Raw genomic sequence first — 28,000 nt, forward strand, 5'->3', positions numbered from 1 at the left:
AGTCACGGAAAATGTTTTATTTATTTTCCCACTACATGTTAAAAGAGAAAAAATGGAGACCTCAGGTGTTCCCTTGTCTTAATGATCTCAAGTCTTTGAATTATCCCAGCCAGGACCATGTGGAGAGGATAGCTCGTGGCTGCCTACAGGTCAGGGGGGTGTAAAATAAGGCCATGTTGTTGATTTCCTTGTAGAAATCTAGGGAGAAGATGCAGAGAGAATAGTCAGCATTTCTTCTTATCCTTTGAAGAAATTTTGATATGCAATCTCTTAAGAATAGAGCTTGGCCTGAGGAAGGTAGGTAAATTTTTAAATTCCTTTATTCAAGTTTTTAAATCTAGGGACAATTATTGAACACCAATGTGAAAGTTGAGTTTGTGGTCAAGTGATGATATTTGGGTTAAGACAACACATTGCTCTTCTATGAGGGCTTATGTAACCTAGAAAAATTAGAATTATTTTCTTCCAGTTTCCAAAATGTTAGCTATGCACAGCTTTCCAGCAATCTAAGCAGGACATTTGCAGCACCCTACACTTGCCAAACATGACTTATCACCCTGATAATCCTGCCTTGCCTTTTAATTTTTTTTAAGTATATTTGCATTTAAAATAGTTGAGGAGAAGCACCTTTGGGGAACTTTCAGTGTGCCACTTTAGAAATTGTCTAGATGAATTTCCAGTTTGAAGATACTAGTGAAATTTCCGTGGGTTGTTGGGAAGTTTGTTCATCTGCATTTCAGCTATTTTCAGGAAACTTCAAATTGAGAAGAATAGAGGTGAGATTATTTTACTTGGAGCTGTATATAATGGTTTTCAAGAATCCTAAGCATTTAGTAATTTATGGAGAGTAAGTCAGAACATGCTACATGATAAGAGCACCAACAGTTCTTAAACTCTGTGTCACACTGAGAAAATTGCCTTTGTCTACCTAATTATTGGACTATTAATTAGAGATATACCTTATGAACTATATTATATTGTTCTTGTCCCTTTGCATTCCTAGAATTTAATAATAAATCTCATTATAAAATCCTTTTTGTTTATCAGTGTGGGTATACTTGGGAGGCTTACAGTGTGATTGTATATTGACACCTATTCAGGGGCACTTGATTCTCAGAAATCATTTGATGATTATCATCCCCGATGATAGCTCAATAATATGTGTTTCAGTGCTTTTAAAGCCTTCCTAAAGTTGGGACAAGTTTAGGAAATATAAAATAAATCTTTGTTAGAAATGCTCAATGCATCACAGAGTCTCACCTCCATTTGTCTTACTGTAGAGCTGAAACCTTTCTCATCACTCGGTTTAGTTTCAAACTGACATAGTGTAATTCTTTCTCCAGTTCCACGGCATATAAAAAGAGTCTAGAGGATTATTTAGGAGGAAGTAAAGAATGAGTCAGTAGCATACTTTCATGTGAGTGGGAACAAAGAATTTTAAGCTCTTAAAACTGCCTAGTATGGCCAGTGGTGAATCTAATATTCTAAAACTGTGGAGAACAGTATTTGCTTTGGTAACAGGTGCATATGATAGTTTCAATTGTTTAGAGCCATATGAATAAAAGAAATTGTTCTCCTTAGAGTCTTGCACTTTCTGTTTAATGTTAAAGTTGGGTAAAAAGTTTAAAAATGTGGCATCTCAACAGAATAAGGTGGTGGGTTCAGGAGAGTAATGTGCATAACCCATGTCTCTAACCCCCATCTGATGATACCCTATAGTTCTCTGGTTAGAACACATACTTACTCTCGAAACTCTTGATGAGTGACAGGCTGGTAGTCATCTTGAATTTCTGCAGAATAATACTTTTTCTCAAGCCTCTCTTTCCATTTTTTCATCTGCTCTGCACTTTGAATCTCCTGTCAAGTTAGAGGAAAAGTCCAGGCTGCAATTTTTTTTATCAGTTTTTCTCTACTTAAGGTCTTTGGCACACAAGCATTACAGTGTTGAGAATCTTAAACTATTCTCTCCAGGGTTGTGGTTTTGAGACCAGTTGGCTTTTTGCTTTGCCTGTTTTTAGGTCTTTGCATCAGCAGAGTTACTTCAGAGGTTGGTGTAAGAACTGCATAGCAGAGTTAGGGTGCTGATTATTATTTTTATTATTGTGACTTGTAAATATGGACAGTGAATTCTTGTTTCACTGACTCTTTCCCTCTGCACTTCCAGCTGAGTAGTTTCCTGATTTTTTTCCTTTACTTGACCAAAGCTGAGATTTTTTTTTTCTGTATTGCCGTACTTGAAAGAAGGAAATGTACTTCAGAGTACATCTGTGGGTATTTGCTTCTCATGGAGACTCCTACTCTTACCTTACTCCAATTGCCTCTTCTTAATTACTGAATCAATCTGTATGTTCAATCTATATCAATTTATAAGCTCGTTCCAGAAAATTTTTATTGCTGCACCTTTCTCTGATCTTAAAGGATCCTGTGTTTTGTCCTTAATGGCACCCAAATACCTTTTTTCCCAATTTCAGAAAAAACGCCCTGTGCATTGTGGGAAATAGGGACAATCTTGGAGGAAGATGTGATTCAAAGACTTCTCAATTAATATGAAATTTCCCTGCTCCTGCAGGGAAACAATGTGGTATGTCATAGGTAACAATGTGGATGTCTTTTAATAAGGGTTCTGAATTCCTTCCTTGGAAGAGATGGTGATGCTTAAGTTTATATGCTGTTTACCTGATGAATGTGTGCTGATCTGGTCTGAGAAAGTATTATAGCAGCGTCTATCTTCAACATATCTGAAGTAGGAAAAGATGACTTTCAATCCTGAATAGAAGGATTCTATTTATGAGAGTTTCTTTGAAGGACCTCCTTGCCATTTGCAGTCAAGTATTTATCAGGGCACAGTCAGAGAAAGAAACCACATTAGATAATTTAGGAAGGGGATTTGCTATAGAGAATTCTGAGATATTAGAGGACTGTAAGGAAAGGTTACTGGAAATCTGATGGGGATTGAACTGAATCTGTAGATTGCTTTGGATTGTATGGATATTTTAATCATGAATAATAATGAGATGTAGTGAATTCTGATAGTCTGAATGTGATATGTCTTCACTTTCAATGATAGTTTTTAATTCCTTCTGTTTCTTGATGATTTCCCCCATTATAATCTCTGTGTTTATTCTATTTACTGGGTTGTAGTTTCTTTTTACTGATAGAAGTAGCCTTTTTATTTATACTACTATTTTGTTTCTAATTCATTCTGCTTTTCTTTGGTCTTATTTCTGTTTACTTATTCTAATTTTTTTTGAGTCACATGCTAAAATTCTTTCCAGTCTTTGATTTTTATTAATAAATTTGAGGTTATTAATTTCCTCTGGGTTTTCTTTGATTTTATCTTTAGATTCTGCTATAGTGTTTTTAATTTTTTTTTTTTTTTTAGGAATTCTGCAATGTTATATTTTCTCTTTGATATAAGAATTGTTCAAAAGACCATTTAAAATTTCTTATTAAAGGATTTTCATTTTCTATTTTGGTTAATATATTTTTGTGTTGTTTTCAGAGAATTTTTCACACATTATCTACAGTTTTGAATTTGAGATTTTCTTTGTGGCCTAATATATATTCAGTTTTCATGAATGGGTTTTTGAAAAGCAGCTGTATCTTTTGAGAGTATGCCTAACTCTAAGATTGCCTAATTCAATATATTGTTTTGGTCTTCTTTACCCTTTAATTTTCCTTAATCTGTTCTCTGATTTTAGTATTGTTCTTATTTCTCATTTTATAAATCTAATAGTTTTATCTTTGTGGAAGTTGATGCCATATTATTTGGTGCATAGTAATCAGCTATTAAAGTTGATCTTATCTTTATAAAGCTCCCTTCATGTCGAGTTTTTGTCTAGAATTGTACTTTAACTTAGATGTGCCCCCTGGTAGCTTTTGCTGGCATATTAATAACTGTGCTCATGCTTTCATATTTAACTTTTTTGAATCATTTTGTTTTAGGTATATATTTTAGTGTATAGTGTAGAATTAGACATTGCTGTGTGATTCAATTGGAAAATATGTGCTTTTTAAATAAATTAGGATTATTTGCCTTTACTGAATATCACAACTATCTGGCTAGAGTTATAGCATAATATTTATGTTACATTTTTCAAGTTTTTTACTGTGTGGTATATTTTCAGTTCTTATTTTTTTGGTACTTCTGCCCCTTAGCATGTTGTATGTGTTTTTGTTTTAGTGGTTTGTCTTTATTCAGCTATCTCTATATGCCCGGAATCTGCCCTCTCTTGCTTTGGTTCCCTCAACCAGGACCCAAACCACTTAAGGGAAAAATGCTGCCAATGAAACACTGTCAAACACAAGGCGAGGCTTGATTTCAGAGATGCTAAAATGTGGGAAAAATGGGTTATAACTCAGTAAAACAATATCTTATGTGTTAATGCATGATGACTTTTCCAACAACCGAATATTAAATGTGTGAAAGCTGCTTTTTGGTTATTAATTCTAAATAATGTTCTTTAACTTTTAGCTATTATATGTGAACCAGTCACTGAAGCTTTTATGTTGTATCACTCTCTGTTTTTCCACAATTTCTCCAACCATCCCTGGTTTGCTGAAGCTTATCCTCTTGTAGAATCCTCAGGAATACAGTAGTACTCAAAACTGTTTGAACCTTTATTCTTAAAAAATTCATGGTTTACATTTTTCTCTCCTGAAATATACTATATGTATTCTTCTATTGACTTACAGTGTTGGATGTTGTCCTATTAGCCTGATTGTCTTTTCCTTTTACTTAAACCCAAATTTTACTTGTTTACACAAGTAAACAAGTTGTCACAAGTCTTGTGTTATTCTAGGTAGTTTTTTTCCAGGTACACAGTATATCTTTAAATGTATATTGTTTGGCCTCTCTGGTGGTGCAGGCAGTTCAGCACAGTGCTGTGAAGCTGTCCACAGCCTCTGCAGTGCTGGTTCGATCCCTGCTGGCCTCGGAGATGTCCGCTGCTCCCCTCAGCAGTGTATTTCAGTCATTCTGCCTGTTCTGTTCCCGGCTTTGTCTCTGGTGAATCCTCTCACCCTCCCGCACATCTGGCCTATACCCCAGTTCTTGTATAAATAAACTTAAAAAAAAAAATGTTTTTTAATTCAGAAATGGCTTATAGAATCATAAATATTTAAATAATATCAAACTCAGGGGAAAGTTACAAAAATAATACACATTTATTCTCTAAAAGTATTTGAATTTGTCAACATGAATGCCCCTTTGTCCCTGAATTTTTTTTTTTTTTTAATTGGGGTGTAGGCCAGAGGTGCCAGGGGTGAGGTGCGGTGGTGAGAGGACTCACCAAAGACAGAGTGGGGAGCAGAACAGGTAGATTTGCTGAAATACACTACTGCAGTGAGCAGAGGACCAGACAGCAGAGGTCTTCTGCACCATGTGTTTTAGCTCCCTGGTTGGGGATTGAACTCAGCCCTAGCAGTGATAGTGCTGAGACTTAACCCCTAGGCCACCAAGGAGGGCCCTGTCCCTGAATCCTTTAGTGTATATTTTCTGCATACAAAGATGTTTTCCTTTATGATTATCATACAACAATCAGAATCAGAAATTTTATGTCAATATATTATTATATCAAATTCTAAGTTCCTTATTCAAATAATACCAGTTTTTTCAGTGATGCCCTTTACTATAAAAGGACCCAGTCCAGGATTGTACATTATATTTACTTGTCATTTAATTTCATTCTGTCTGGCATAGTTCTTAGCATTATCTTGACTTTCATAGCTTTGACAGTTTTGAAGAATGCAGGCCAGTTACTTTGCAGACTATCTCAGTTTTGTGTGACGTTTCATTATGTTATGAATCTTTGGCAGCAATGTTACAAAGGATGAGGAACAACCAGAAGGGGTAGAACATTGTTCTGTTGGTTTTTTTTCTGGTGCAGCGGGTTGAGGGCCCTGCTGTGAAGCTGTCTGCAGCCTCTGCAGCGTGGGTTTGCTTCCTGTTTGATTTCCCAGGGAGAAACCCACATGGTGCAGCAGACCTCTCCTGCCTCGCCCTCAGCAGTGTCTTCGGTCTGTCTGCCTGTTCTACTCCCCGATCTATCTCTGGTGAATTCTGTCACCCTCTCACGCCTCTGATTGTACCCCAGTTCTTGTATAAATAAATAAATCTTCAAAAAAAACAACATACATTTTTTAAAAATTATGACATTACAGTATGTAGGGGTTTGCTTTATAATTTTTTTTTAAGATTTATTTATTTATTTATACAAGCACTGGGTACAGTCAGAAGCGCAGGAGGGTGAGAGAATTCACCAGAGCCAGAGCAGGGAACAGAACAGGCAGACTGACGAAATACACTGCTGAGGGGAGCAGCGGGCGAGACAGGAAAGGTCTGTCGTGCCATGTGGGACCCTTGCTGGCGGCTGGGAATTGAGCCAGTGCTGCAGAGGCTGTGAGCAGCTTCGCAGCCCAGCCAGCGCTCAACAGCTGCACCACCAGGGGAGGCCCTTTACAATCATTTTTAAATAAATCATTTGTTAAATATAAGATACAGATTTTGAAATATAAAAATTAAAGTGATTTATCACGGTAATGATTATAAAAGATAAATTATATAATTATCTGAATAGCATATACTCACTGAACCATATGTGATAATCCTCAGTGAGTGTACCTGTAAGACTAATTTATCTGCTGAGAGCAATAACATGAGATGGAGCATATAAAATCCAAATGGTTTGTCCTAAACAGGAAAGGATCTAGATCTTGGGAGAAATATTTGGAGGTGTCAATTGCTGCTCTCAGAAATGCAAATTGAATCTTACAATTTTTTTTTTAAAGCACATTTTAACTAAAATTATTCTTTATGAGAAAATTAAAATTTTACCTTTTCATCAAAGCCTTCTCTTCTGGCTTTTTCAGCCAAATCCCCCGTTTTCATACTGAAAGTATAAAATAAAAATCAGAGACATATGACAGTAATAGGAAACTGCCAGCGTAAAATACAATCAGATGTACAGTAAGGATCTGGAGTGCATTTTTGTTCTTTCTCATAATCTAATTATTTGGAAAAATGTCATTAATAAGTTCTCCCAAGTATCACATTTCTAGCTGGGAAAAAAATTCATGTTACCTTTTGTCTTCATCCTTTTTGGGTTTCTTTAGTCTGAGTTTTTCGAGAACATTGTTGTAACTCTGGACATAATGAAAGACAGTTTAGAAGTTAATCAAAAATATATCCCATTGTGTTAATTTTTGATCAAGATAATGGAAATATGATATGCTTATCTCTATGGACTACTAAAGAAATCTGGAGGCACGTGTTAATGATTATCCTTCTTTCACTTTGTCATCACTCAAGGTTTCTGATCTGCTGGTGAAAAAGAAAAGGGCACTCTTGGAGGCATCACATTTGACCTTGAAAAAAATCTTTTGAAAGCATTAACATTTGTTGCATTAAGGATGTTAACAATTTAACACATCCAATGAAATGAAGAGACAAATGATAAGGAAAACACAAAGCAATTAGGGGACATCTTAATAGTTTTCTTTTATAGGTAAGTTCTTGGACAGAGTAAACCCTACTAAAGCCCACAGCTATTAGGACCTTTCTTATGTGAAGTGCTGTGATGAGAGCCGTGAGGTTACAGAGGTGGCAGATGGCACGGCATGACTGCTATTAGTCAAAGTGAGGTAGATGTCCAGAGGTCAAGGAAGAGTCCACTCTGTCGGGAAGAATAGAATGTCAAGGGAGGGAATGGGAGGGGAAAAAAGACTGAAAAATTTTAGTAGAGAAGTCATACAATCAGCTGGACTGGCATGTAGAAGAGGCTACGGAAGTCTGGGTGAAAGGTACTCAAGGCCCTAATGTAGTGGTAGTAGAATTCAAAGTGTGCTTGACTTCCACAATTGTGAGCAATTGAACCGTAAACATGCATTGGCAACAGAACAAGGAAATTTAAAAAATCCAAGGTTTTGTGTCAGGTAACTGAGAAAAAGAGTGTTGCCCTTAAGAGAAACAGGAAAAGTGGAAGACACGGAGTTCTGAGTTTAGATTGTTAGGAGAAATTTACCAGCATCTAATTTGAAAGAGTTTTACTGTAATACCAACAGTGCTTTGCATTTAGTGAATAGCTCAGTTACTATTAGATACATTGAACTCTGAAATAATTTTGGACATATTTTTAATCCCAAAGAGCAAATGTCACTTAAGCCCAGTGACAAAACACTGGACCAGAAAACCACTACCATGTGGGGTTTAAATGTTACTTAAACTACAAGAGTATAAGCTGAGAAAATTTAATTAGGGGAAAAAATTGACATACCTTTTTAATCATTTTACCAAGTTCAAAGTCTGGCCTTCTGCCTAATGAATAATCAGCTTTCACTTCAGAATAGGTGTTATTAATTATAGCCAAGAACATGTTCTGAGGAGAAATATTCAAACAACAGCTTTAATAAAATTTTAGTTTAAGTATTAGTGACAAATGCTTGGATTTTAAAAATTAGGTTAAAAATTTAACATCAATATAAAGATTGTTCTGTAGCCTACAATATAGAATGGGGATGTATAGTGTGTGGATATGAAAATACATTTATGGTAAATGAGAAAAGCAGAATGGAAAATACTGCACATGAACTGGCTCCTTATAGTCATTGCAAATATTTCATATCAGAAAAAAAATAATGTAATTACCTGTTTAGAAAGGTGGTTTTAAAAAAATCCATAGAAGTTAAGTGCACACTCTCACTGAGATGCCAATGACTGCTAACATCCAGAAAACAAAATTGTGGAGAGACAGTACTCTGATTACCCCTGATCCCCCAGTCCACCTCTCCACCTTCACTGTGGCTCAACTCTGTCATCCTGAGGATGCTGCCCCCTCTAGGGGATAACTGCTACATGTGTCCCCAAAATTTTTTTCTAGAGGAGTAGCAGTACCTTGAAGAAGACAAGGTTCTGGAGGCCAAGAAGCTTTGTCCTGAGCATATGTGAGAGACCCACCCCGTGAGCTTTCAGCTGTAACAGCCAAAAACCATATGGGCAGAATATTAATGGCCAAATTCATACCTAATGTATGGGATGTCTAAGGATGGAGAGACCTGGGCATTCAAGTTCTATATGTGAAAGAGTCAGCACATCTCCAACACAGTTAACACCCAGATGGTAACTAGAGAGGTCATAATCGCCACTGGGCAACATGAAAACATGTAGACACTGGACTAGGGAACCTGATTACTAGGGAGTCACATCATTCTTAATAATGTAAAGTGTTCTGACAGCTAAGCTGTGATACCATAATTTCTTCTAAGTAATTTTATTTTTCTAAAAGATTAAGAAAAAAAAAAAGAGCAAGTGTTTATTCTTACCAGCAGGACAAAGAACACAAAAAAGATGAAAGTGACGAAGTAAATGGGTCCCAAGACACGACTGACTTGCTGAATACCAGCAAAATTAAAATCTCCAAGAACAATTCGAAATTGTGCAAATCTTTAATGGAAAGAAAGAAAAATATCAGAATATTCTAATCCTTCACACATTATGTGACAATTGATGGGGGTTACTAATGTATTTGGGAGCATGGTCCTGAAGTTTATTTCATTCTCTCAATTACTATAAAAACTTGGTTTTGTTGTAAAGTGGCATTTTATAAACCTTTATTTTAAAAATGAAAAATTAAAATGCTTTGAATGAGTTTATAGTGGTTGTGGAGGTAGAATTAATATTTCTTAACTTGAACTCTTTTCTTACCATTAATTTGCAGTGGCATTGCCAGACATACCATGGACATATTGTAAGTTATGTGTACCAATTCTTTATTATAAAGGGAAATCTGGCAAGGAATTTTTAATATTTTGTAGATAGTTTGCATGATTGGTTGGTCAGTCAAAAAGGAGAACACTTCTTTTTTCCTTGTTGATTTTGCCAATCACATGAAGGCACATAGGGCTGTCTACAATGAAGGAAGAAAATGTATTCAAAGAAATAGGCTACTTGGAGTCCTAGGTCTCAGAGTTAACTGGAATTTCACCAATAACCAAGACCTGACTAAGTCATACCTTAAAATATTTATCCAGTTCTTAATATAAGTTTGTAATGCTCCAACCAAAAGATATGCTGAATGGGAACAATACTCAAGTTTCAACAAATCAAGTATCTTTTTTTCTCTCTGGCATAGAACAGTAAAAGGCTCTGTTGTTTCTAATTTGATCTTTCAACTTCATTTGTCATATATAAGAAATGGTAAGTTAAAGGCTCCATTCTCTTCAGAAATTAGCTCATTAACTAAAGCTGCCATTTTGTCCTTTTCTGTTAGGAAAGTGAAAATAATACTAAGAATTTAAAAAAATGATTTACTGATAAAATCACATAGGAACTGGAAACTTCAAATACAGTGATATTGTCATTTCTCTCTCTCTTTTTTTAAAGATTTATTTATTTATACAAGCACTGGGTCCAGTCAGAAGTGCAGGAAGTTGACAGAAATCACCAGAGCCAGAGGGGAGAGCAGAGCAGGCAGACTGATGAAATACACTGCTGAGGGGAGCAGCGGGCATGGCAGAGGTCTGTTGCACCATGTGGGACCTTCGCCGGTGGCGGGGGATCAAACCGGCGCAGCAGAGGCTGCGGACAGCTTCGCAACCCAGCGCCACCAGGGAGGCCCCGTCATTTTTATCTTAATTGGAGTTTAATTTATCCCCTTTTTTTCAATCTAAAAGCATTGCGCAAGAATGAAAAATAATGTAAAAAAAGTATAAAATTAAAAAATATATGTTAAAAATGCTGATGCTTAAAATTCAAGCATCATTTTTATGTAACTAATATTATAAGAACCTTTCCAATAAAGTCAAAGGGACAGACTTCAAATTAAAAAAAAAAATTTAAAAAAAATAAAAGGAACCTATGATCCTTTAGTATATAGTGCTACATTGGAAAAAACTATTGTAATGTTTTGATACTACTGCTAATTTTCTAAAGTTTTCTCTTAGTGAATTAAAATAGCTAATAAGATTTTTTCCATAATATTGTACTATTTGTGTTAATAAGACTTTCTAGTTTCTCACTTGGAGGTGTAATTGGGTAATCACTGTTCCTAAGACTTCTCCAAATATTGCCTCTATTTCACTCTCCTTCTGTAACTCCTAAACTCTCTTCTCAGTCTATCCTTCATGTCTCATACCATCTCCTAATATTTTGTGTGTATCACATTTTAAAATAATTTTTGACCTATTTTCACTTTATTCTTTATCTGTATTATTTGCAGTCAAACCTGTTGACCAGATTTTAATGACAACTACTATAGTTTTCAGCTCTAGAATTCTTTTTGATACTTTTTTCAAGTAAGTCACATTTTATACATCCTGTTCTCTGAAGATATCTTTAATTTTCTCTATGTCGTAAATATTGCTTGATTAGTATCTGAAATCAGTGTTTCTATTATACCTGGTTCTTGCTTATGCTTTTTTTCCCCCTTGTGTATCAGGTTATGTTCAAATAACCTTCAATTATATTTTAAAATTACTTGTAGAAGCAATTTAAGGATTTTACATTTAAGGATTTTAAATTTTAAAAATTACTTGAATTTAAGGATTAGATAACTTTGTCCAGAGAGGTTTTTTGTTCAATTCTGTGGTGCATGCAAGCATTCTAGCCTGAGACCATTTTAATCCAAATTCAAATTGAGATTCCTTGGGCTATCATGGCCAATAAAGCCAGACACAGGGCATTTAAGACCTTGTACTCCCAACATCTTGGGCAGTGCTCTGATTGCTGGAGCAATGTTTGGAATTTAAAGGACCAGTGCCCTTCCCTCCTTTATTTTTCTCTTTTTCCCATTTTGGGAGCCAGATATTAAAGACTAGGACATTCAAATGCAGCTGCCTATACAGAGGAAATCAGAAGGTCACTATGCCCAAGGAAAGCCATGGGTTGAGGAAAGACCTGAGAAGTTCACACTTCGGCCTGGCCCCTAGCACAGAGACATCTGACAACAATAAAATACAAAACCAAAAAACAACAAACCCTTGAGAAGAGAGAGTCTGATTTCTAGAGTTACCAATATGATGTAAGAACAAAATGGAAATATCAAATAGAAATCCTATGAAGAGGGCCTCTCCTGGTGGCACAGCAGTTGAGCGCTGGGCTGCAAAGTTGCCTGCAGCCTCTGCAGCACTGGTTCGATCCCCGGCCACCAGGCGAGGGTCCCACATGGCGTGCTGACCTCTCCTGCTGCCCACTGCTCCCCTCAGCAGTGTACTTCAGTCCTTCTGCCTGTTCTGCTCCCTACTCTGGCTCTGGTGAATTCTCTCACCCTCCTGAAGTACTTGTATAAATAAATAAATCTTAAAAAAAAAAAAAAAGAGAATCCTATGAAGAAACCAAAAAGAAATTCTAGAGCTGAAAAGTACAGCTGAAATGCAAAGTTCACTACAGGGATTCAAAGGAAGATTTGATTAGGCAGAATAAAAAAATAGCACACTTGAGACAGAACAATTGAAAATATTGTCTTCGGCTCAGAAAGAAAGAAGATTAAAGAAAAGTGAACAGAGCATCGTCAAGTGGACCAACAAATGCATAAACACATGAAAGGATGTTTAATTATCATTAATCACTGGGGTGATGCAAATTAAAACTACAAGATCATGTCATACCTGTTAGGATAACTATTTTAAAAAAAATCCAGGGCCTCCCCAGTGGCGCAGCGGTTGAGCACTGGGCTGTGAAGCTGCCTGCAGCCTCTGCAGCACTGGTTCGATCCCTGGCCACCGGGCAAGGGTCCCACATGGCGACACAGACCTCTCCTGTTGCGCCTGCTGCTCCCCTCAGCAGTGTATTTCGTCAGGCTCCCTGTTCTGTTCCCCGCTCTGGCTCTGGTGAATTCTCTCACCCTCCCATGCTTCTGACTGTACCCAGTGCTTGTATAAACAAATAAATAAATCTTTTAAAAAAAAAATCCAAAAAAAAGCAATTACTGGTGAAGAGGTGGAGAAGTTAGAACTTGTGTTTACTGTTAGTGGGAATGTGAAATGATAATGTTGCTATCAAAAGCAGTATGCCAGTTCCAAAAAAACCCTCAACACAGAATTATAGTATGACCCAGCAATTCCATCTCTGCATATATATCAGAAAAGAATTGAAAGCAGGGTCTTGAAAAAGATAGTAGCATCAGTAATAGCACTGTTCACCCTCCAAGTGTTCCCTAACAGATGACAGATATACAAAATGTGGTATATACATACAATGGAATATTCAGTCTTAAAGAGCAAGGACATTCTGACGTGAATCTCGAAGACATTATGTTAAGTGAAATAAATCAGTCACGAAAAGATAAGTATGGTACAACTGCATTAGGTACCTAGTAATCAAAACTGTAGACAGAAAGTAGAATGATTGTTGCGAGGGCTTGGGGAAAGGTAGAGAACAGTGAGTTATTTAATGGGTATAGAGTTTTAGTTTTGCAAGATGAAGAGAGTTCTGGAAAAGGGTGGTTGTACAGTGTGAATTAGTTAATATCGATGAACTATGTATAAGGATGGCAAAATTTAAATCTTGTATTGTTTAGCACAAAAAAAAAAAAGTTAAAAAAACACTTCAGGGTAAAAGTATCTTTGGGTATGGGTCTTGCTTCTCTGGGTTCCCCCTTCTGATTTTGGTCTACTTATTACTCATTTTTTTGTTAGTTCTTTATAGAGTTTCTTGTATTTCATGCAACATTTTAAATTGTCCTGAAGAGAAGGTTGATCTGAATAACCTATCACATAATTAGCAAAAGCAGAGGTCCTCTAACTAACCCATTCCAAAGTTCTCTACCTGTTTATTGTGTGACATACTTCCTTTCTTCCCAACTATTCAAGGTAAGACAAATTTCCCAGGTATGTTAGTTACTGCATTTATACTCGGTACCAATACTACTAAGTTAGTAAGTACCACTTGAGTTAAGATCCTAGCAAAGGACCAAGAAGTTGTTGGGTCTACAAACAGAATTCATTTCGGATAAGTTAATTAGACTTCTTAACTTACAGGTTGTTTGAATTTGGAAAGGATCTTTGGGAGTGAACTAGTCCAGCCTCTTTGTTTACAGATAAAGAAAATAAGGACTAAAAAGGTTAAATAGCTAGTGACCAATTTCTGTTAGGTAAAATTTTTACTTCCAGTAAGAAACAAAAAAAATTATTTTCCTAACTTGACCCAGTAAAAGTTAAAAATAGGCTTCACTATCCATTTGGATCTTTTCATGCCAAACCATACTTTGAGTGTGAGAGCTATTTTGTTGTCAGTGAAAATATCAACCCACGTTTAAATTTGTTAAAGCTGTGTTACCCTTTTCGTAGACCTGTTCATGATTTTTTTTTTGTTGTTACAAACCAGAAATTATCATTACATTTATACTAAGAGCTTACATGGAATTTTGGAAAGTGGAAAAGTCATCAACCTGTGATCCAAAAGCAAGATATCCTAATTGAGCGTAAGCAAAGAATATGATAAAAAACATGATGGCAAATCCTATTATGTCTTTGAAACAGCGGGACAAGGTGGATGACAGCTGAGACATTGTCTTATTAAAGTTTATGAATTTGAATATCTGAAAAAGAACAAAGTGAATTGAAATAGGAAAATATCACAGATTATAGTTACTTAGAATAAGTTAATGTCAGAAGAAATCTACTTCAAATTAAGGGAGGTGCTTAATGACAAGGGTATTTAGGGATTTTCCAGCAACATTATAAGGCTAAACTACCTTTTTTTTTAAGTACGACGTACTCTTTTCCTTTCTTTTTATTTAAGTTAGATTGCATTAGGACATTTTCAGGTGCATCATTAAAAATCAACATTAAGTTCACCACTGGAAGTCCAGTTCTGTCCTTCATGATTGTCCCCTTTGTCCCAAAGACCCCACTGCCCTGACGTCTTCCCTTATGCTAACCACTAATTAGTCTTATAGTTTGAAAAGTTTATTTAATTCCTCTGTTAGTTTTCTTATATACCATGAGAGAAGTCATATGGTGAGCTGAACTACTTTTACTTTACCTTATAATTAAGAAAATTCTTCTGTTTTTCATGACTTTAAAGTTTAAGTTCCCATTATGCCATCTAATATAATGAAATAGTATATTATTTAATCAGTTGTATTGAATGTAATATAAATACCTTTATCCATGCAAAGAAGATGGTAACAGCAATTTACCTTATAATTAAGAAAATTCTTCTGTTTTTCATGACTTTAGTTTAAGTTCCCATTATGCCATCTAATATAATGAAATAGTATATTTAATCAGTTGTATTGAATGTAATATAAATACCTTTATCCATGCAAAGAAGATGGTAACAGCAATTATATTGTTGTAATAAACTTGCCAGTATGCAAGAAAATAGAAATCTGAATATTTTTCAGAATTTTTTAATAACTGTCCAAGTAAGAGAAAAGTTTGTATATTACAGTATGCATTGAAGAAAATGGCCACAAAACACAACTAAATGGGAAAAGAAGAAGGGTTAAATTAGAGACTATTTCTACTCTAGACCTTCTGCAACCTATGCAGAAAAACATTAAAAAGTTAATCAAATATTTAAGAAAAAGGAAAGATATGTGTTTTTACATAAATAAAAGTCTCAACTTACGTATGTTTAAGGTAACATAAGAGAAAAGTAATTATCACCTGACCATCTAATCTATCTGCCTGCTTGTTTCTTTGAGTCAGAACACACAAACATATGAAATGATTATAATTCTGAAGAGGCTGTAAGGGCTTCTGCTCCATAAAGCTTAATCTTTCCCATCATGTAATACAAGAAAAGAATTTTACCATTCCCCCAAAACAAGCCCCCATAGAGACCTTTAACAACCTTTCAGAACAGGATTTCAGAATGAGGTCACCTTAAGTATCAGAGCTTTACATAGTCACAAAAACTTTCCTTTGATTTCTTTTGCCTGAAATACTCAGTTAAACATTTAATGCTATACCATACTTCAATATTACTGGATATACCAGAGGTGCAGATGGTGTACTTTCTGACTCAGAAACTTTCAATCTGGTTTTGGAAAACCAGGTTTATATGCTGGATTGGCTGTAACTAAGGGCTAGTGAGGGTGAAAGACTAGATTGTATAAACCAGAAATGTTTGTTCATTTTACCTAAGACCAACCTCTTACCACTTCCCTGCCTATAGCTCTGTCTTTATTTTTAGTATGTTCTAGTGACCAGAACTGGCAGTTTCAGGTGTTTCTTCCAGGGACTATTTCCCTAATCTGGGTCCTCTCAAACTACGATCAAGATTCTCAAGCCCCCTTCAGCATTCTGCCTAGGCTTGCCTTTTGACTAGTTCAAAATTCAGTATGAGGAGGAAAGCAGATTTAGGCAACTGCACAGGACATCATAAAGCCTGTGGAGTCACCTATTCCTCTAGATTTATGCTGGTGCTCTCAAAAACTAAACAAAACCCCAAAACAGACCCTGTTGGAGGCACACCATTAGTATGTACCATCACAGTTCATTTTATGATTTGATACTTGTAGCTTTTAAAATAAATCCCAGATGAATAGCAAACTCTGCTATTGTTCGCCTCCTTTGTGGTGAGTTCAGATGTGATTCCCGTCACCCATACATGGGAGTATACACTTACCACCAATAGCAGCAGTTCTAACCAGTTCCAAATACTTTTGAAATAGGCAGACTTAAAGTCTCTTATTTTTTTGATTTCTTGTGCCGTGAAGACAATAAGAAAAATACAAAATGTGATTTCACAGGAAGCAATGAAATAATCATAGAAGGTAACATATCTGAGGAGTTTCACAGAGTAAAACTGCCATGAAGTAAGGATTCCTCCAGTTGCCGGGAATTCTGCCACCAATCTGTAAAATTAAGTTTGTGAAAACTGCATTTCAGGCATGTTATTTCAGTATCTAACTCAATGTGAAATTTCTAATCAGTGATGATATGTACTTTAATGATAATCAGTTATTTTGTACAAAATATGTTTTTTGGGGGTCATGGATGCAATTAAAAATTTTCTAGAGGACTTACTTTTTAATGGCTCCATTTTTTTGGTATTCTGAATATTCACAGTGGTCAAAGACCCATGAAAACAAGAAAGTAAGATGTGTTTTTAGCCAGACAGTCACTCTATTTTGTGTCCAGATTGCTCATTCATCACTGTGAATACTAATTTGTCTCTACAGGAGAATGAAATGATGTTCGAGAAAATACTATACTGTTAATTACTGTTATTAGTCAAGCACCCCATACAAACATAATTTTTGATTATTCCAGAGGAAGGAAATATATTCTTTTCTTTTAGCTTATCAGAGATAGTTCTTACTTCTAAATGTCAAGATCACAAAGTAAATGTTTTTTGTTTGCTTTAGGTAATGGTTGTTGGGTACAATGATTTATTTATTCCAACACTAAGTATAAAAAGATTTTGAGTTGCTTACTGTGTAATCAGGATACAGATAACTAAGATCAAGGATAATTAAGAATTGGTAGTAATTTAATGAACCAGTATCTCCACCACAGAACATTATGATGTAATTATTCCTAACTAAAGCTATTAGCAAATTTTATTGGTAGTGGAATAAGGTACTGCAAACAAAACCCAAACAACTAGTTAACAAATAGAACCCAGAACAATTTGTTTCAAGTTACACAAAATAAGTGCACAATGTTGGATAAAGGAGTGAAGTGAAATAACTCAGAAGTGTAGACTAACAAAAAAGGAAAATACAGCATTCAGTTAGTTTGCCAGATATACAAAAAGGAACATAATTGGAAAAACAATTTTCTTCCATACAAATACTGATTATACTGCCAGTTAATAGTTTCCAAATCTACTTAATTTTTAAAAAATATTTTAAGAGGTAACAGAATAAACAAAAACCTAGAGACAGGAAATTTAGACTTAGTCTAGTACTACAAGGAGTCCTTCATATGACTTTAAGCCAGTTACCCCAATGTTTATACTCTTATATAGGACGTAGAAATGATTTGTATTCTTCACTTTATCTTGAACAAGACTGTTGGGAAGGGTGATTAATATTGGTGAAATCTCTGATTCGGGCCTCCCCAGTGGTGCAGCAGGTTGAGCACAGCACTGTGAGGCTTTCCGCAGCCTCTGCAGTGCAGGTTCGATTCCCGGCCGGCTAGGGAGATACCCACATGGTACAACAGACCTCTCCTGTCTCGCCCGCTGCTCCCCTGAGCAGTGCTTTCGGTCCATCTGCCTGTTCTGCTCTCTGCTCTGACTCTGGTGAATTCTCTCACCCTCCCTGGCCTGTACCCCAGTTCTCGTATAAATAAATAAATCTTAAAAAAAAAAAAGTTCTGATTCCCTGAAAGAACTATAAAAAGGATAATGTCCATTGGCTGCTTAAGTTCATTAATTTTACTCATCTTTATAAATTTTAAAGGCCATGGTTGTGTTTCACTGTCACACGGACAATATTCCCTCCCTAATCAGAGTAAACACCAATTCCATATTCCATTCAGAATGAACATGTAAGTTTCATAGAGAAAAGTAGGTCACTGAGATTTGAGTGAATGTAACTGTTTGCCTATCTAATTGTCATTATCCCATTTCTTCTAACAGAACCCTGATTGTATTAGGCATCCGCCTACTATCAGATCCCTTGGAGGAAGCTGACTCAATCCCCAGGTAGATCCAATGTGCCTCTGGCAGTGTTTCATTCTGGAACATAGGCCTAAATCATTTTGTATGGTCCTGATTAGGCAGATAACCTGAGGTATCAGACTAATGTAATGAACTTTTTTCTCTGGTTTGTTTTTCTCTTAATCTTTTTCATCCTAATGAAATGGTGCCTCTTCCTTCCTCTTGGGTGCAAGTTGACCTAGTCATGCAGTGGTGGAGGAGCAAGACAGCAGGTTTTAATGTATAAACTCATTTCTGCTTGCATCATATCCACTAACACTCCATTAATCAAAGCAAGTCACAGGTTGAGCATCAAGGGCTGTGGAGATGCACCCTCCCTGGATGACAGGGGACTGGGAGGCCGCATGGCAAAGATGTGAAGAACTGGGATCATACTTGCATATCACCATAGGCTCTCATCATTTCTAGGAAATTTGAACTGTTCCTTCTTGAAACAAAAATGAATAACTTAATAAAGAAGCTCATTCTGAAAGGATATCAGCAGATTCAAATGATCTAATTTAGAGGAAGAAATCAATAGTAAATGTTAGCTCTGTGCAATTCAAGAATGACAATATCCTAAGTAATTTAAAACTAATATATGTATGTAATTCTCTATATTCTTGAATGTATTCTGAAATAATGAAACAATGAATATGTTATTATTTTATCTACTTTTTCATTATTGGCTGAACTATATAATATTAATTTTGAAGCTTATGATTTTTACTCAGTACAAATATGCACACAAAATAGAAACCCTATTGAGGGTCCTGGATGCTTTTTAAATTGAATAAACTAATAAAAAGATTTTGAATACCATCTTACACCAGCGAGAATGGTACATATTAAAAAAACTAGCAACAACAAATGTTGGCGAGGTTGTAGAGAAAAAGGGACTCTCCTGCATTGCTGGTGGGAGTGCAAACTGGTCCAACCACTATGGAGAGCTGTGTGGAGATTTCTTGACCTACTAAACATAGAGCTTCCATATGATCCAGCAATTCTACTCCCAGATATTTACCCAAATGACACAGAAACATTAATTCCAAAGGGCACCTGCATCCCTATGTTTATAGAAGCACTATTTACAATAGCTTAGCTATGGAAACAACCTAAATGCCCAAAAATAGATGACTGGATCAAGAAGATGTGGTACATATACACAATGGAATATTACTCAGCAATCAAAAAAGATAAACACATGCAGTTTTCAGCAACATGGATGGAGCTAGAAGGGATCATGCTCAGCGAAATAACTCAGAAAGAAAAAGAAAAATACCGGATGGTCACACATAGCAGGAATTTAGAAAACCTAAATAAGGGACCAGGAAAAAGACTAATTAATACAAAGAAAAATCAAAATCAACAAGCAACTATAAACCAGAGACACATTACAGGGATTACAGGGGGCGGCGGGGGGAGGGAAGGGGAGAGGAAAGACTAGGGTCAAAATAAGGGGGGGGGTGCAATTGTATGGGGAATATAACCAAAATGATAATGCATACATTGTGCAAAAATGAAAAATGTAAGAATTATATAAAATAAAATATTAATTAAAAAAAGATTTTGAGTCACTCACCTAATAATACAAAACAGATTTACGTTAGCATTGTATAAAGAAAAATCAATAAAAACAACTCTAGTTCCTCTTGTGATCCAGCTGTTCAGTCGAAGATTAATGAACTTGTTTTTGGTTTCAGATTTTGATCTTGATAAAGTGAAAATATATCCCCCATTTTTGTAAACACCAACAAATCCCCAATGCCTAGGGGAGCTGACAGCAGGAGAAGAATACTTCCATCTGTTAGGTACAAAAAGAATAAAGGAGAAATGAGAAAACCTAACTGAGAAATAGTCTAAGAATACTACAGCTTAAAAGCAGTAATTTAAAAAGTAGTACTAAGTTCATAAGCATTTAGTAATTTTGAAGCAAGATGATGAGCTAAGGGTTAAATTCAAAGGATAAAGATTTGATATTCTGTCCTTTTGAAGTGTTTATTTGGGGCCACACACAGGACTAAATGCTATGAATAAAAACAATTTTACTCCATCTGTTGCCTTGGGGGTACTTAAAATCTAGCAAATGACTAATTTTTTTTTAATTATGTTGTCTTATGAGGTCTTCAGTCTTTGAGTAGAACATGGTTATGAAAGGTCTTGATTCACAAATATCTGTCTCAGTATGGAGAAAAAGGTGCTTTATAGTCTGGTTTCTAAAGGTCACCTACCATTTATAAATTGAATAGCCCATTTAATAGACTTTGTTATAATAGCTATATTACTTTATAGGAATCTTATTTTAATGAAAACAAAAAAAATCAAAGAAAATGTTCATAACTAAATCTTGCTTCCATTCTTTCTACTTTTGATTATGAGATAAATAAAAAGACCTTGACCATTTCAGTTTCTGTTCAGTTCCCCCAGATTTGAATAATTACTAAGAAAAAATACTTATATTTAATGAAATATCTGTAGTTATATTTTTGAGTGTTTTCCACTTAACAGATAATTTTTTAAAAAATTTATTTATTTTAAAATGAAACAAGAAAATTTATTATACCAACCCTCTCCTAGATTCCATTTTTTTATTTTTTTTATTATTATTTTTTTTTATAGAGGCATGTTTTTATTTATTTATTTGTTTGTTTGTTTTGTTTATACATGCACTGGGTACAGTCAGAAGCGCGGGAGGGTGAGAGAATTCACCAGAGCCAGAGCGGGGAGCAGAGCAGGCAGAAGGACCGAAGTACACTGCTGAGGGGAGCAGCGGGCGGCAGGAGAGGTCTGCGCGCCATGTGGGATCCTCCTCCAGTGGCTGGGGAGCAGCCGGGGATCGAACCGGCGCCGCAGAGGCCGCGGGCAGCTTCGCAACCCAGCGCTCAACCACTGCGCCACCGCGGAGGCCCAGATTCCATTTTTTTAAATGTTACATTTTAAATGGACAAATGAGGACAAATTGATTTACTTTGTTAGGAAAGGACAGGTATTACAATCACAAATTCATAGTATTAATTTTTGTATTTAAGTTATTTGTAGTTGTTATATGAATTTGGAATGTTAGAATAACAGACCAGTCTTGACATTCCAATTTAAAATGTGTAATTAAATAATTGGTTTATTTTATCATTTTTTGTTGAAAGGGAAATAATGAATAGTACTGCAATATTTTAAGATGAGTCACCATAATTATTAGATTTATAGGAACTATACACTTTGTTGTCCTCAAGAATACCCAAAATTGCATACAAAGCAAAAACAGGTCAACAAAACCACAAAGTAATGATTAGTGGGGTATAGGGAAGGAGTTCAAGAAAGGAAATGTTAATTGTCATTAGTATTTATAATATAAACATTGACTAATGATTAACAAAAAAATTATGGTATGATTATATTGAGAGGGTAAGGGAACAGAAAGTGTGTATAGAGGGAGTGGTATAAGAGGGATACATGACACTTTCCATGAGAGAGACAAGAGATATATGAAACTGTAAAATCCAGTAATAGCAATATAAATATTATTTAGAAAGTCAAGAAGTATGCACCAGGAGAAAGAATCAAAATTGCTAAAAGTGGCTGCTTCTGCAGAGTGGGAATGTAAGCAGGAAAAGGTGGATCCTTATATTCACTTTACTGTGATAGTTTGTAAAAGGTTTATGCTCTGCCCCTAACGATTTTCATAGGACCCTAAAAGAAATGGTAACAGCAGTTTCCATGATAAGGGGGCTTATTTTCGATATAAAATGTAGACATGTGTCTATACCAGAATTAGCCTCAGGCAGTTTGGGGAACAATGATCACAATATCTTTTTGAGGCATCATTAGAGTCAGTACCTGTAGGGCATTACTGCCCCTGTTGAGTATTGGCAACAACAGAAGATAAGCCTGAAGTCAGGCAAGTCTAGAGAAAGGAGGAAAGCAGCAGAGCACACCTAAGACATTTCCTGGAGATCCCAAGAAGCATTTGGCATGGGCTTTAGGGAGTCTGGCCGGACTAGAAACGCTAATTAACAGAATATTGTAAAACCAAAAATGGACACTTTGACCTGTGTCTATGTCTTAGCATTTCATATACAGTGAAAAAAAAAAATTACATTCTTTGTTAAGCAAAAAGAATAAGTTTCACTCTTCCATTTCTAAGTACTGCTAGTGTTTTGAGTCTTCAATTGATGCTATTAATGAAAGTCTCCATACCTGCCTAATTCCTGTTGGTATTATTTGGAAAATACACACATTTTCACTTGTAGAAGATACAATGGCAAGGTGCTAGAAAGTTAAATGTAATGTTGTACTACTTACTCAGTATCCTTTTGAAGGCCAAAGTCAGCCAGGTCTTCATTTCCACTAGTGTATTTGTCATAGCATTCATCCATCAAAGATTGAAAGGATGAATGAATCTTGCATGTGTCGTTGCGAACTTTTAATTGACGAACTCTAGGGAATCCTAAAAGTATGTTCTCATAGTAGATGCGACTGCTGTTCTTGAAATCATACACTTTCTGGCTAGTGTACCATGAGTCCCAGTACAGACCATCCAAAAGGGGTCCTTCCATAAACTTCAATTAGAAAGATAAGTGTTACGGGAAAAATGTTTTCATGTGAAATGTATAGAAGAATCCATAATGTTATCTCTAAGATTTTTGAGGGTAAGTATGAAAATTGTTGACCAAGCCACCACTTAATAACAATAGTAATGATAACAATGTTGATAATGAAGACAGTTAACATTTATTGAGCACTTACTATGCACTAGGCACTGCTCTAAGCACTTGACAAATATTAACTTAATTTCATAACTCTTCTTCTCCCCTTCTATGAGGGATATTGTACCACAATATATGAGTTATCAGAGCTAGTCATAGCCACAAATTATAACTTTGTGGCTATGTGCCCCTCTTCCCAGTTCTGGCAGTGGTGGCTGCTATCCCTGCTGCCCCTATCTGTTCCTAAGGGATCCCTGCCTTTCCCTGTGCCAGTGGCCATGCACTACTTTCAGACAGCACTACCCCCTTAACGCCGCCCCCCCCAAAAAAAAAGGCAAGGTGGATTCTATTCCTTAGATCAGGGAAAATTTCCTATCTTTCTTTTATATTCCACCTGGCACCTGGTCTAAACCAATGAGCTCTTACCATTAGTCCTCATCTTACTTATCCTCTCACTCTCAGAAAGCGATCTTGTATCCTTGAGAAGTTTCAAATTCCTGGCATGACATTCATGATTTTAATCTCTGTCCAATTCAATTTGGCATTTTCCACATTTATGTTTATATGCCTTTTTATGTCTATAATGCTAGATATAGCTCCATATATAGAATTACTTACATAGACAATACAGTATTATCTATTCTTCCTAGAATGCCCTTCTATTAATCATCCTTTGAAACACAACTGAATTGTCATCACCTCTGGAAAAACTTCCTTGTGTGCACCAATGATTGTAAAAATGGAATGTCTGAAACTGCTGTTCTCTTAATATATGCTGTTATATATATAATGCTCTTATAATGTGAACATCTTGCTAAGGGTAATGAAAAAAAAACAAGTCTGTTCCAATGCTAAAGGAATGACTTTGTAAAGTTAAGGGTAGTATAAATTAATTTTATATATGTACTCTTTATTATATATTGTAAATTACTGAAACACACTGTGCAGGATTGCACACCAAAAACTATATAGGATACACTTTAAAGAGAATTTAAGGAATTAATAGTAGTTTTCACTATACACAATTATAGACTAATTTTGGATCCTAACATGTTACCTAAGAAGCAGGTCTTCTATTTTCCAAACTCAATGATACTTTAAAAGAAATGATACTCCTTTTTTAATAGCTACACAACCTCTATCACATTGAGAATGCGAGTTATCAAATACTTGGTGGTTGGCTGCTTCCAACAGTTTATTTTTATTCATTTTTACTCATTCCTTCAGCAAATATGTGTCAGGTGTTTACTATATGTGACCAGGGTTGGTGCAATATTTAAAGCTACTTCAGCCACAATTACATAATACCTTACCTTCCAAAAATCAGTTATGCTGCGAATAGCTCTAAAGCTGGTTCTTTCATCACCGGGCACAGAAGTATCCAAAAATAGAGATGACATAACTTTGTTTAAGTAATACATATGTGGGTTTACCATCCCAAAGGTCACTATGAGAAGAATTTTTGTTTTAAAATTTACTTAAAAACTCAGTTGTCAATATTAAAAATGAACTTACAATTTGTTGCCAATTTTGTTTTGAAAAGCTCAACATCGTTTTGTCTAATGATTAAAAAAACTAAAATAGAAATATACAAAGCATGAAATCCCACTGCTAGATTTAGATTTGGCACATATTCTTCATACTTTTCTATATGAACACACCTTTATAAAGAAAACAACCATTTTTACAAAAATAAGACATTATATTAGCATGCAAGTTGGCTTTTTCTCCATAGTAAGAGTAGGCAATAGAATGTGGTATATGAGTAGTTATGCTATGCACTTTGTATTCAAATAGGTAGGTCTGAGTCTGCCCAATTATAGGGATATTATTTCCTATAAGATAGGAAACTGAGAGGTTTTTTTAGTCTTACTGAACTATAATTCATATCCCATATAATTCACTCATTTACAATTAAATAGTTTTTAGTATATTCACATACATGTGATATACAATCATCACCCTGTATCTCCTCCCAACCCTGGACAATGACTAATCTACTTCTGTCTATAGATTAATCTGTCCTGACTATTTCAAATGAACTGAATCATATGTGATCTTTTGGTACTAGTTTCTTTCAGTTTTGCCTATTTTTTGAAAAATGTTCTAAATTGAAATAACATTGCATTATTCCTACTTCAGTTTTGTCATGAAAAATGAGATAACACCTTTGAAACATTTAAAACGTGTTTTGGCATATGGTAAGAATTAAAAAAAAAAAAATTAGTATTCTTCTTTACTTTCTCTTTCCAGGTAGAGTGGGTGGGTTTGAGAGCAGGGTATAGATTACATCTCCCTTTTTCCTCACCAGAAGTTCTGTAATTTTAAAAAACCATTTAGCTTCAACAACATTCCATGGCACAAATGAGTCTATGTCATTCTTTAATACTGCATATTATTTCACCACATGTAAACAAATCTTAAATCCTCTGTCATTGGAGATTTAAACTATTTTGAATTCTTCCTAATTATGAAAAGGTGGTTTTTTTTAAATCCCCAAATAATGGGATTATGAATATTCTTTCCCTATTTTTCCATTCCCCAAATAATATGTAATAAACATTTAAAAATCAGACTAAGATACCTTAACTTATAGTTGTAGTTGTCTAAGGTAACTTATAGTTGTCTTTTTAGTCAAAATCTGTCTGAAACTTACCCTGTACAATTGATAGAACACTAATTAATTATTTGATACACAAACGCCAGCATGTAGGGTTGTACCACTATGACGTTAGTCTGGTGAACTTACATCTACTGCATGTTGGGTGCTCTAAAGACAAAATGCTCTTAATACTGCCCTTCACAGATTAAGTCAATGCTATGACCTACAGATAGGAAGAATGTAGGGTGAGAAGTTTTCCTGGACATCCTTAAAGATTTCCATTGATCCATAATACCTGTTACTCAACAATAGCCTATTTTACTATTAACAATAGACTTTGGGAAAGAACAACTTGGCTACCAAGACTAACTTCTTTGGCCTCATTTGTAGTTCAACCTATGACCTGAGTAAATGTGTCTACCTGGCTTGTAGAAGAAATCCAGTTAGAATTGCCAAGTCAAGGGAATATTACACTCAAGATAAATTGCCAACTGAAAGGAATAATTAGCCTAATCATTATTGACTATGAAAACCTCTCATTACAGGGCCTCCCTGGTGGCCCACAAGTTCAGTCTCAGTGCTATCAGCACTACAGCCTGAGTTCAATTCCACCACTAGGGACCTCTCCCGCCTGCCCGCTGCTCCCCTCAGCATTGTATTTCGTCATTCTGCCTTTTTTATTTTTTTTTTAATATATTTATTTATTTATACAAGCACTGGGTACAGTCAGAAGTGCGGGAGGGTGAGAGAATTCACCAGAGCCAGAGCAGGGAGCAGAGCAGGCAGAAGGACCGAAGTACACTGCTGAGGGGAGCAGCGGGCGGCAGGAGAGGTCTGCGCGCCATGTGGTACCCTCCTCCGGTGGCTGGGGAGCAGCCGGGGATCGAACCGGCGCTGCAGAGGCTGCGGGCGGCTTCGCAACCCAGCGCTCAACTGCTGCGCCACCGGGGAGGCCCAATTTCTGCCTTTTTTAGCTCCCCACCCTGTCTCCGGTGAATCCTCTCATCCTCCCTCCCGAACACCCCAGTTCTTTCACGCAAAAACCCGCAAAATTCTCATAACATCTTTGACCTTAAGGTCCCTTAACAATTTGAAGTGAATTTAAGATGTCAAAAAGACCCTATTTGAGACGTTTAGTAGTCTGAAAATCAAAGGTATCATAAAGACTATGCGTTCTTTTTTATGTCTACATAACTTTTAAGTTCAGAATCTTCATCTACATGTGTACTTACATATACATAGGTCTATTAAAAAAATTAAGTAGAGTAACAACTCCTGAGGTGTGGTTCTAATCTCTAGTTCCTTTCTGTAACGCAGATTCGGAGTCCCTGTGAGATACAAAACAAATTTCCCCCAAAATTATTATGTAATTTACATTGTATATAAACAACAATGACGGAGAAAGCTACTTATAGCTGTTACACTATGTGAAGGCAAGTTCCAGTAGTTCCTGGTTATTTATTCTCACTTTTATGAGGAAGGAATAATTACTAACATTATCCCATGAGGGAAAATGGGCAATTATTTTAGATGCAACTAATGAACTAAGCAATCAGTGAACGAATGTGTAAACTGATGAATTTTACAACTCACCAGCTCAGTCTTAAAAGGTAAAAGCAAAAACACAAAACAACAGCCCTCATCTATCCCTAATTTTTATCTCCACCTAGCAAAACTACTTCTTGGGATGGCTGGCTTCAGCTGAGAGGGGAAAAAAGCATTCACCCTGCGGTTCTGTCAAGGTCACGATTCCCTAAGGTCAAAAAAAAAAAGACTTCAGAAACGGCCACTGCACAGCCAATGACCCCACCCAGCTCGAGACCCAGGCAACGGCGGGCGCCATGTCTCCGTTGGGCTTCAGTGTTCTCGTCTTCACGTCTCTAGTTTTAGACTCAACGTGCTAGAGGCCATTTCTCGCTCATGAATAACTGGGGACAGAGTTCCTTCCAAAGAATGTGGACTTGCCAAACGGGCCCTGCCACACCCACCCCCGAGGAGCACCGCTCACCCCCTCTGTGCCACCGTGAGGCCTCAGCCATGGCCGACCCAATGCACTAAGCCGCCTTGAGCGCCCTAACTCTGCGGCGCCTGCGCAATAGACAC

At 36.1% G+C, this 28,000-nt stretch overlaps 1 protein-coding gene across 1 annotated transcript; it reads right to left on the reverse strand.

Annotated features, from left to right (window-relative positions):
• Positions 1-27,998, reverse strand: PKD2L2 (polycystin 2 like 2, transient receptor potential cation channel). Its single transcript, XM_037509246.2, has 15 exons — positions 27,906-27,998; positions 27,130-27,225; positions 24,609-24,742; positions 22,892-23,148; positions 20,175-20,396; positions 16,571-16,799; positions 15,250-15,420; positions 14,350-14,531; positions 9,319-9,439; positions 8,274-8,375; positions 7,082-7,143; positions 6,836-6,890; positions 1,745-1,857; positions 1,261-1,365; positions 1-198 (listed from the first exon to the last, which is right to left on the reverse strand). Exons 1-14 carry the CDS (start codon positions 27,934-27,936, stop codon positions 1,272-1,274), a joined length of 1,869 nt encoding a protein of 622 aa, XP_037365143.1. The 5' UTR covers positions 27,937-27,998; the 3' UTR covers positions 1-198; positions 1,261-1,271.
• Positions 27,999-28,000: the final 2 nt, after the last annotated feature.

The sequence above is a fragment of the Talpa occidentalis genome, unplaced genomic scaffold (genome assembly GCF_014898055.3).
Source record: "Talpa occidentalis isolate TD23 unplaced genomic scaffold, MPIMG_talOcc4v2.1 talOcc4.13, whole genome shotgun sequence".
Classification (NCBI taxonomy): Eukaryota; Metazoa; Chordata; class Mammalia; order Eulipotyphla; family Talpidae; genus Talpa; species Talpa occidentalis.

What these genes read in the sequence shown, in the direction of transcription:
- PKD2L2 (XM_037509246.2), bottom strand. Translation starts at nt 27,936, where the DNA reads ATGGCTGAGGCCTCACGGTGGCACAGAGGGG. An exon ending in GGCCTTCAAAAGGATACTGA is followed by an intron (nt 20,397 to 22,891) that starts GTAAGTAGTACA and finishes TGTACCTAACAG; the next exon opens with ATGGAAGTATTCTTCTCCTG. An exon ending in TCTTCTTTGCATGGATAAAG is followed by an intron (nt 14,532 to 15,249) that starts GTATTTATATTA and finishes GTTCTTTTTCAG; the next exon opens with ATATTCAAATTCATAAACTT.